Source organism: Hemiscyllium ocellatum, chromosome 45 (assembly GCF_020745735.1).
Source record: "Hemiscyllium ocellatum isolate sHemOce1 chromosome 45, sHemOce1.pat.X.cur, whole genome shotgun sequence".
Lineage (NCBI taxonomy): Eukaryota > Metazoa > Chordata > Chondrichthyes > Orectolobiformes > Hemiscylliidae > Hemiscyllium > Hemiscyllium ocellatum.
Genome location: NC_083445.1, coordinates 5,188,126 through 5,199,445, shown reverse-complemented (window position 1 = coordinate 5,199,445; position 11,320 = coordinate 5,188,126). Strand labels below are relative to the sequence as shown.

At 42.8% G+C, this 11,320-nt stretch overlaps 1 protein-coding gene across 1 annotated transcript in view; it reads left to right on the top strand.

The window, feature by feature from the left end:
* Positions 1-11,118, top strand: part of ubl5 (ubiquitin like 5) — a 76,391-nt gene extending 65,273 nt beyond the window's left edge. The window contains exons 2-5 of the mRNA XM_060855191.1: positions 5,167-5,233; positions 6,963-7,046; positions 7,827-7,864; positions 10,386-11,118. Coding sequence (XP_060711174.1) covers positions 5,178-5,233; positions 6,963-7,046; positions 7,827-7,864; positions 10,386-10,429 — 222 coding nt within the window. The 5' untranslated portion in view covers positions 5,167-5,177 and the 3' untranslated portion in view covers positions 10,430-11,118. The remainder of the gene's footprint in view (positions 1-5,166; positions 5,234-6,962; positions 7,047-7,826; positions 7,865-10,385) is intronic.
* The last annotated feature ends 202 nt before the right edge of the window (positions 11,119-11,320 follow it).

Here is an 11,320-nt window from a genome sequence, read left to right as displayed (position 1 = left end):
CCCCCCCCCCCCCCCCCCCCCCCCCCCCCCCCCCCCCCCCCCCCCCCCCCCCCCTCCCCTCCCCCAGTGGGGTCGGCGCTGAGTCAGCTGTAATTGATCGATAATCTGTGTGAAAGTTCGTCGCTCGATGGTAAAGGGCTACTACTACTACCTTTGTGGCCTGGTGGCAGTGTCCCTGTCTCTGGGCCAGGGGATCTGGGTTCCAAGTTGCAGCTTGCTCCCGGAGTACAGCACTGAAACAGACCCTTCGGCCCAACTTGTCCGTGGCCGACCAGATATCCTAAATTAATCTAGTCCCATTTGGCCCGTATCCCTCCAAACCCTTCCTATTCATATACCCACCCTAATGCCTCTTAAATGTTGTAATTGTACCAGCCTCCACTTCCTCTGGCAGCTCATTCCATACACGTACCACCCTCTGTGTGAAAAGTTGCCCCTTAGGTCCCTTTTATATCTTTCCCCTCTCACCCTAAACCTATGCCCCTCTAGTTCTGGACTCCCTGACCCCACCTTGTGTATCTATCCTATCCATGCCACCCATGATTTTATAAAGGCTACCCCTCAGCCTCCGACGCTCCAGGGAAAACAGCCTAGAACATAGAACAATACAGCACAGAACAGGCCCTTCGGCCCACGATGTTGTGCCGAACATCTATCCTAGATTAAGCACCCATCCATGTACCTATCCAGTTGCCGCTTAAAGGTCGTCAATGATTCTGACTCTACCACTCCCACAGGCAGCGCATTCCATGCCCCCACCACTCTCTGGGTAAAGAACCCACCCCTGACATCCCCCCTATACCTTCGACCCTTCACCTTAAATTTATGTCCCCTTGTAACACTCTGTTGTACCCGGGGAAAAAGTTTCTGACTGTCTACTCTATCTATTCCTCTGATCATCTTATAAACCTCTATCAAGTCACCCCTCATCCTTCGCAGTTCCAACGAGAAAAGGCCGAGAACTCTCAACCTGTCCTCGTACGACCTATTCTCCATTCCAGGCAACATCCTAGTAAATCTTCTCTGCACCCTCTCCAAAGCTTCCACATCTTTCCTAAAGTGAGGCGACCAGAACTGCACACAGTACTCCAAATGTGGCCTAACCAAAGTCCTGTACAGCTGCAACATCACTTCACGACTCTTGAATTCAATCCCAGCCTGTTCAGCCTCTCCCTGTAGCTCAAAGTCTTCAACTGCAGCAACATCCTCGTCCATCCTTTCTGCACCCTCTCAAGTTTAACAACATCCTTCCTATAGCACAGAAGCGTTGTCTGAACTGGTTCATCGGAAGATATCCCATCTTTTTTGAGAGGTGTCTGAGCAGGTCGATTAAAAATATAACCAGTGCCCAAATACAAATGATGAATTTATGGCGGTAGTGTCCCTATCTCTGGGCTAGAATGTCTGTGTTCAAGCCCCACCTGTACATATCATCATTTAAAAACTAGAGGGTCTCTGCAAGATTTGGGCAGTATCTATGGGGAGAGAGAGAAACAGAAGTAATGTTTCCAGCCCTGTGAGATTCCTCTTCAGGGTACAAAGTCTTATAAAGTTATAGAGCATGGAAACAGACCATTCAGTCCAACCAGTCGATGCCAGCCATAAGTCCAAACTAAACTAGCCCCATCTTCTTGTGCTTGCTCCATATCCCTCCAAACATTCATATCTAAATGTTTTTTTAAATGTTGTAACTGTACCTTTATTCTACACTTCTGAAAGTTCATTATGCTTATGAACCACTGTGTAAAACAGTTGCCCCTTATCATCTATAAATCTTTCTCCTCTCAGCTTAAAGACTGGCCCCTAGTCTTGAAATCCCCACCCCAGCAAAAAGATCCCAGTCATTCACCTTTTCTATGCCCTCATAATTTTGTAAAGGTCACCCCTCAATCCCCCTCTCCTATTCATATACTGTCCAAATGCCTTTTAAATGGTGTAGCTGCACCTGTATCTACCACTTCCTTTGACAGTTCATTCCACACACAAGCCACCCTCTGTGTGGAAAAAGTTACCCCTCATGTCCCTTTTGAATCTTTCTCCTCGCACCCTAAAAATGTGCCCCCTAGTTTTGAACTCCTTTACCCAAGGCCAAAAACCTTTGTTATTCACCTTACCTATGCCCTTCATGATATTATCAGTCTCTATAAAGTCATTTGTCAACCACCTAAACTGTCGTTTTTTAAAAAAAAAAGTCCCAACCTATCCAACCTCTCGATGTAACTCAAACTCTTTGTTCCTGGCAAAATCCTGGTAAATCTTTTCTGAACCCTCTCTAGTTTAATAATATCTTCCTATAACAGAATGACCAGAACTGGACACAATACTCTAGAAGAGGCCCCACCAACATCCTGTAGAACCTCAACATGACATCACAACTCCTAGACTCCAAGGTCTGAGCAATGAAGACAAGCATGCTTAACGCATTCTGAACCCACCCTATCTACATGCGATGCAAACTACAAAGAATTAGGTACTGCAGCCCTCTAGGTCTCTTTGTTCTACTGCACTATTCAAGGCCCTACTTCTAATTGTTTAAGCCCCCACCCTGTTTGTTTTACCAAAATGCAAAACTTTGCATTTATCTAAAGTAAACTCCATCTGCCCATTTGCCCAATTGATCAAGATCTGTTTGTAATCTTGGATATCCTTCTTCACTGTCTACTATACCACCAATTTTGGTGTCATCCACAAACTTACTAAACATGCCTGCTATATTCACAACTAAATCATCTATATAAATGACAAACAAGAGACCCAACACTGATCCCTGTTGAACACCACTGGTAACAGATTGCCAGTGTGGAAAAACCATTCCCCTCCGCCACACTGTCTTCTGCCAACCATTCAATTTTGTATCCAATTGGCAAGTTCGCCCTGAATCCCATTTTGATTTAAATTTTTTTTTATATAATTAGTCGACCATGAAACTTTGTCAAAGTAAATAACAGCTCTGCCCTCCTCGATCTTCTTGGTTACTTCCTCAAAACACTCCATCAAGTTTGTGAAAATAATTTCCCTCCCACAAAACCATGCTGTCTATCCCCAACAGTGTCAGGGACCCAGGTGACTGTATGTGTTGAGTTTGAACATTCTCCCCATGCCCATGTGGGTTCCCTCCTACAGTCCAGTGATGAGCAGGTTAGGTCGATTCACCATGCTCGATTGCCCATAGTGTCCAGGGATGTGTAGGTTAGGTGAATTAGCCGTGGGAAATGTAGGCTTATGGAGGTGAGTCTGTGAGGGATGCTATTGGGAGAATCGGTGTGAACTTGCTGGGCTGAGTAGTCTGTTTCCACTCTATGGATTCTATGATTCAGTGCAGGCATGCATGCTAAATGTTGTCTTTACCATCCTGTCTGTGATGCCAATTTCAAATAATTATCTGGCGGAACCTGTAGATTTGTCTTCTATAACATTACCCAGAGCCCTAGGGCAAGCCCTTGTTTGTTTTACCAAATACAATACCTTGTGTTTATCTATGGTAGCTCAGTGGTTAGCACTGCTGCCTCAGTGCCAGGAATTCTGGTTTGATTCCAGCTCTGTGTATAGTTTCCATGTTGTTGTGGTTCTGTTCGCCGAGCTGGAAGTTTTTGCACTGATGATGTTCCCTAGCCAGGGAACGAAACGTTTGCAGCAAAAACTTCCAGCTCGGCGAACAGAACCACAACAACGGACACCCGAGCTACAAATCTTCAACCAGACTTTAAGTTTCCATGTTCTCGCAGTGTCTGCTTGGGTTTCCTCCCACAGTCCTAAGATGTGCAGGTTAGATGAATTGACTGTTTTTAAAATGTCCGCCGTGTTCAAGGAAGTGCACGGTTACTTGGATGGGTTTAGGTGGGATGCTCTTCAGAGGGTTGGTGTGGACTTGATGAGCTGAATGGCCTGCTCACACAGTAGAGACTCCACTCTATCTGCTGTCACTCAGCCAATTTAAAAAGTCTGTAAATGAAGGTGTGAAAAGGAGAAATAGTAGGTCATGCTCTAAAGAGCAAAGTCAACAAGACAAGCATACTCCAACTGTAAGGAAAGGAGTTTGGATAAGAGAAGAGGGATGGTGAGAGTGAGGTAAGGAGGAGGGATGGAGAAAGTGAATGAGGTCAGCAGGGGGCAATGTGTAGGAGGTGGAGTGGGCTAAGGGAAGAAAGAAGGGGATGAGGGAGGAGGAGGGGGAAGGGAGAGACTTGGGAGTTGGTGGAAGGCGTGGGGGTTTGAGGGAAGATAGCGAAAGGTAGTGTGGGAATGCAATGGAATGGTGAAGGGAAAGGGTTCTGAGGTGGGAAGAAGGGAGGAGGAAGGTGAGGTGAAAGGGGTTCAGGGGAACGGGTGGAGATGTCGGGGAAAGTGTTGGGGTGGGGGTGTAGGAAAAGATAGGAGGGGCACTCTGGGGTTCATTACCGTGGCTGGAATTAGTGGTTCTCAATTATTTGTTTAAATTTACATTTGTTTTGGGACTTTACAAGCAAATTATAGCATATAGAAATATGATTATTCATTCCTGTATTCCAAATTGGACTTTACTTCAAAATGTGGATGTCCTTCAATTCTGAGAGCATTCTTGAGTGATCCTGAAACAGGAGACGACCGTTTGGGCTATTGTATATATGCTTGTTCTTTTTAGGTACAGTTTACTTTCCCTCCAAATTTACCCAATTCTCTTTCAAACGTCACTTTGAATCTGCTTCAACCAAGGTTTAAGGCAACATACACTAGGTCAAGACATTTGTTTTCTTAACCACTTTTTAAAATGTTGTGGTTCTGTTCGCCGAGCTGGAAGTTTTTGCTGCAAACGTTTCGTTCCCTGGCTAGGGAACATCATCAGTGCTATTGGAGCCTCCTGTGAAGCGCTGCTTTGATGTTTCTTCCGGTATTTATAGTGGTTTATATATACCGCTATAAATACCGGAAGAAACATCAAAGCAGCGCTTCACAGGAGGCTCCAATAGCACTGATGATGTTCTCTAGCCAGGGAACGAAACGTTTGCAGCAAAAACTTCCAGCTCGGCGAACAGAACCACAACAACGGACACCCGAACTACAAATCTTCAACCAGACTTTAAACTTTTTAAAATGTATATGTTTATAGTAATTCTGTGGAATACAGATTAGAGCAAGCTTGACTATTGAGTTTTCTTTTAAATGCATCTTTTGTTTTTCCTTCCTTAGAATTCATCAAAATGATTGAGATAGTTTGCAATGATCGTTTAGGGAAAAAAGTTCGAGTGAAGTGCAAGTATCCTTTTATAACTGGTAATAAAAATTTTTGCTGACTTTTTAAACCGGAATGTTACCTCTTATCACTATATTGGTTGTGAAATCATTGAGCATTCTTCTGTTGGCCTTGCTGTTGCTAACACACTGAAGACGGAAAATAGTTTGAGGTGGCTGAACTTTTGCTTATGGCATCTATCATTGTCTACGGGTCGAGATGGCAGTACAGCAGCTCAGTGGTTAGCACTGCTGCCTCACAGCACTCGAGACCGGGGTTTGATTCCACCATCAGGCAACTGTCTGTGTGGAGTTTGCAAATTCTCCCCAGGACTCTGTGGGTTTCCTCGGTGTGGTGCAGTTTCTCCCCACGATCCAAAGATGTGCAGGTTAGGTGGATTGGACATGCTACATCACCCATATAATCCAAGGAGGTGCAAGCTGGGTGAATTAGCCATGGGTAATGTGGGGTTAAAGGGATAGGGTAAGGAGGTGGGTTGCTTTTCAGAGGCTTGGTGTGGGTTTGATTGGTTGAATGGCCTGCTTCTACACTGTAGGATTCTTTTGATTCTGTGTTCGAACCTTTTGTAGCATTTTGAGGCTCCACTGTGCAGCCAAACAAAAAGTAGAATGCTTTTGCCTTGTGTTAAGAAAGGCCCAAATTGGAATGTGAATCTGTTTTTGCTGTTGCTGATTGGGAGGATTTGTTAAAAATTACCCAAGATACAGTTATATGATGACTCTACAGTAAAAATAGGTAGCCTTGTGTTTATGTTTTGGAAAACAAAGTTGTGAACGTTGGAAATTCAAAGTTTCACTGTAATTTATTTTCCCCTAGGTTTCAGTAACATTTTTAAAGGCAATTAGCAGTGCAACAGTGATTATTTTGTGTTCTGACTGAATGGGAGTAATGTATTAACATTCACAAACTTATATGCTTCGTTGTAACCTGTTTGCCACAAGGTGTTGAGTTACTGATCATAAGTGAGATCTAAAGGGAAGTCTTTCAACAGTTGATGAATGAGGCAGAGGCGTTGAAGAGGAATCCCAATATAGGATGCAGGCACTTGAAGGCCCTGCTTTTTAATGGTGGGGCAGAGAATGAAGGGTATATAGAGTTGGACACCAGAGCAGTGGCAAGTTGTATCTCTAAAGATGAAGAGGATGCAAGGCTGTGACAATATTTAAATAAGAATTCTGATGTCAGGGTGTTGGAGAATCTGAACTGAGTTTGGTTAACAAGGATGAATGATTTGAGAAAAATGGTCCACTATATTAAAAGCTGTCAGGGAAGGCAATGCACCATAGTAACAGAGTGTGGCTAGGACTGGCCTACTGAGGTAGGAATGGAAATCTGATTTGTTGAGATTGAGTTGTAGGCAAGATTGACACTGTTTGAGTACTTTAAGGAAGAAGACAAGGTAGATTGGACTGCAGAATGGGTAATGAGGGCTGCTTTGCAATATTAAAGGCAGCAGCTAATGTATTGGTACACCTTAACTCTCATCACAAATTACAACTAAAGAATGTGTGTATTAACCATTTTTCTTGAGTAAATGGCCCATGTAGCTTATGTATTCTAAAATAGGAAGGCTTTGGCAACCACTCTTGTATAGAACTGTATTGACCACCACCCTTTGTTTCTAAGTAAAATAGCAAACACAGGCTGCATAAGCTGTAAAAATGGGTGGGAAGGTCTCGCATGTTTGTTTTTTTGTTCTCCTTGTGTTCTCCTTAACATTTCTCCCTTCTAGTCCTGATGATACCATAAAAGATCTGAAGAAACTGATAGCTGCACAGACAGGAACAAAATGGAACAAGCTCGTCTTAAAAAAATGGTTTGTTTTCTTGTGTGACTGAAATACTGATTACTTGAATTGCATGGCATTTGCAACACGTGAACATAGATCTATTCTGGATAAGCCTCCTCTCAGTGCTTCACTTAACCATATTAATGTTATTCTGTTGGATGTGCATGTTGATGGTATTTGTTGCCCATCTGTTTGCTTCTGCCGATTCTGAGGACATCTTAAGTTGACCATATTTCTGCAGGTCTGGAGTCCCATGTAGGACAGATGAGACAAGGACAAGATGTCCTTCCCTATAGGCCATTAATGAGCGGGATAAATCTTCACGACATTTGGCAGTGGCTTGATTTTTATTGAATTCAGATTTTACCCTTCATCACCTCCCCAGAACATTAGCATGTCCAGTGATGTTAGAATGATACAAATGCTTCCTCACATCCTCCCATTCCTTTCTTTGTTAGCTTTTCTAGAATGCTAACTTTTTTTTGAGTCAGTGTTTTTATTAAATGTGGCAAAAGTGAGGACTGCAGATTCTGGAAACCAGAGTTTAGATCAGAATGGTGCTGGAAAAGCACAGCGGATCAGGCAGCATCCGAGGAGCAGGAAAATCGATGTTTCAGGCAAAAGCCCTTCATCAGGAATATTTTTATTAAATGTGTCTTGCTAGAAAAAGCTCGTGCACTGATTTGCAACCAGCTGCAGCATTTTATCCCTTGTGTTGAAATTCAAATCGTTGTCTTGTTATAGTCCAAAGAGGCTTCATTTCAATTGTTGCTTCTAATTTTAACACTTTTTATTTTTCCATTCCAGGTATACTATTTTCAAGAATCACGTTCAGTTACAAGATTGTATCTTTTTGTTGTCATAACTCTGATAATGGCTTTTTGACATGACTGGAGACCGAAGGGGTATGAGAGAAACATTGTAAAATATTCACACACTCTTGATAACACCCTGTTCTAACTTCTATAAGTTTGTTCTTAATGCAAAGGAAAATGTCAAAGATGGATGTTTTTCAACTGGAGGCCAAGGAGCCCTGTCTAAAGACTGATCTACGCACAGATGTAGGAGAGATACATACTGATAAGTACTGTTGAAGACCTTAGTGGTCACGCATGCACGATCACTGAGCAGAAGAGGCTTTCCCTGCCTGGTACCCACTCGAGTATTCAATAGGTCATGGCTGGTCTGATTGGGCTCCCAGCACCACTTTGCTGTCTACTACCTATAACTCCTGTGAAGCAAGAATCTGCAAACTCAGACTTGGAAATATTTGGCAACCCTGCCTCCACTACTGTCTGAAAAGAAGTCCATACATTGCATTGGCAAATTATTCTCCCATCCGCTGCAGGGTGATCATTGAGTTTAAGGAAGAATGTCCCACCCCCAAAATTTTGTATGAGGACAAAATGTATCATCCAAACACACTGCTGCTTGGTTTAACTGCAGCCTCAAAACTTAGTGATGAACTTTTCGAGTAGTAGCTTTTTTTATTCGTTCACAGGTGAGGACATTGCTGGCCAGGCCATCTGTAATTTGTCCAGAGGGCAATTGAGAGTCAACCACATTGCTGTGGGTCTGGAGTCCTATGTAGGCCAGACCAGATAAGGATGGCAATTTCCTTCCTTAAGGGCATTACTGAACCAGATGGGTTTTTCCAGGCGTCAGCAATAGATTCATCGCCGTCATTAGACTTGCAATTTCAGATTTACATTGAATTCAAATTCTGCCATCTGTCATGCCAGGATTCAAACCCACATCCCCAGAACATTGTCTGCATTAGCAGTCCAATGCTAATACCCCAAGACATCACATCCCCTAGTGCTCCAGCGTACAGATGTTTTACTTTCTCTTCACTGTATTTTATGGAGAGATTTTGCATCAGATTTCACTTGGTTGCATGAATAATGCAACTTTTTCAAAATTATTTGCTAATCATTGAGCCAATTCCCCACATCTTGAGATGGTTGTAATAATTCAGGATCTTCTTCAGCCCTAACAATGTGCATGTAGTTTGTATACAGTCAGTTCTGCTATAACGTGTGTTTCTTCAACGCAATTTGGCTATAATTCAATTGGTCGTTATTTGTAGAGCATAAACTTTCCTTATCTGTTTGTCTCTAACATGATTCCGGCCCAGTTAGTTAAATGGTGCTACTATTATGTGATTTTCTTAACGCTGGATCGAGTGGGACTGGAATTGTCGTCTTATATCAGAACAGACTGTAATCTGAAAATCTGCAAATTATCTCTCTAACTTTTTTTTTCTTAAACTGGTTCTTAATACCAGTAAGAGGTAATACCATTCCTAATATCGATCTTTGTGGAACACTGGTTGGGTAGCCACTTTCAAAGTATATTGAGACCAGTTTACAACTTAAATTCTGTTTTCCATTTGAAGGCTAAAATTATAACTAATGCAATCCACTGAGGAAGCTTCTTGATCTTTATGAAGAATGTTTTGGAATTCCAAGCTGACTCTGCCTACCAGATTAGCAGCATTCGTTGAATTCTCCAAAAAGTTATCAACTTCTTTTTCTGTCAGATGTGGATTTTTTTTCTTGCCGTGATTTTAAAAAACTGATCCAATTTCTTGGTTATAAAGTCATAGAGATGTACAGCACGGAAACAGACCCTTCAGTCCAACCCGTCCATGCTGATCAGATATCCCAACCCAATCTAGTCCCACTTGCCAGCACCCGGCCCATATCCCTCCAAACCCTTCCTATTCATATACCCATCCAAGTGCCTTTTAAATGTTGCCATTGTACCAGCCTCCCATCACTTCCTCTGGCAGCTCACTCCATACATGTACCACCCTCTATGGAAAATGTTGCCCCTTAGGTCTCTTATATCTTTCCCCTCTCACCCTAAACCTAGGACCTCTAGTTCTGGACTCCCTGACCCCAGGGAAAAGACTTTGCCTATTTATCCTATCCATGTCCCTCATAATTTTGTAAATCTCTAAGGTCACCCCTCAGCCTCCAACCCCAGGATGTCGGAAGCTGAGGGGTGACCTTAGAGATTTACAAAATTGAGGGGCATGGATAGGATAAATAGACAGTCTTTTCCCTGGGGTCAGGGAGTCCAGAACTAGAGGGCTTAGGTTTAGGGTGAGAGGGGAAAGATATGAGATCTACTGTTTGAAATAACAATCCAGTTCCGTGATTCTTGATATTGGTGTTGAAATAGGGGGTCAATAGCACAACATGTTGCAGTGTGTGAGGATCTTGTGGCGCAGTGGTACTGTCTGGGTTCAACGCACTCCAGTGCCAGATGTGTTATAACCTGTCCAAACAAGTGGTTGAAAAATGTTTGTTGGAGTCTGGGTATTCTCCATATTTATGCCCTTAACCAGACTGCTCTCAGATGAGATCCACGATGGAATGAACTTGGAACTGTACTACCAGTAAACAATGATGCACTCTGAAGTGGACAAGCTTATCATCGGCCATCAGCACCATTCGTTGAGGGAAAAGGACTTGCGATTTCATAATGATTTGTTTTCTGAACACCAGTGATTTGTATGTTTTACTGACCAATGTCACCTTTTTTTTTCTTGTTTTTTTTTGTTTCAGAACAGTTTTAATTTCTGGTTTCTTGTCCATGTCCAAGCTGGGATTTTTAATGTGTAAAATTATAGTTGGCTAAAGTTGTGTATATGCTTCAATGATGTCTTTCTCTTCAATCCTTGCCAGATTAGCATAGCAGTGTTTGTACTTCCCAACAGCAGACCTGTAACCTTTCCAATCTGCAGCCTGTTCAACCACTGTACTTCCAAATCCCTGCCAATTTGTAACTGTACAGAGAAAGACCAGATGTGCAAGGTATTGAAAGTGCTAACTGTGTTAGTGAGGTGATGGACCTTGGTAAACTATCAAAGTGCTGTCTTTTAGGGTTAGCCTGTAGGAGAAATTGGAAGGCAAGTATTTTGTATTTTCCTTTCTCATATGTTTTTGTGGAAGACGTTTCACTGAGCTTGCTGGTGGCAGGCATGATATTAACAACCTTCAAAGGTTCTTGGTTGTTATGAACCAGGCTGTTGAAGTGAACCATGTTGTTATATGCACTCAAATTGGTTTAAATAAAACTAAAATCTGGAGACTTGCTTCAATATATCTTGTTTTCTTTTAGATTAGACTTAGTGTGGAAACAGGCCCTTCGGCCCAACAAGCCCACACCGACCCGCCGAAGCGCAACCCACCCATACCCCTACATTTACCCCTTACCTAACACTACGGGCAATTTAGCTTGACCAATTCACCTGACCCGCACATCTTTGTGACTGTGGGAGGAAACCGGAG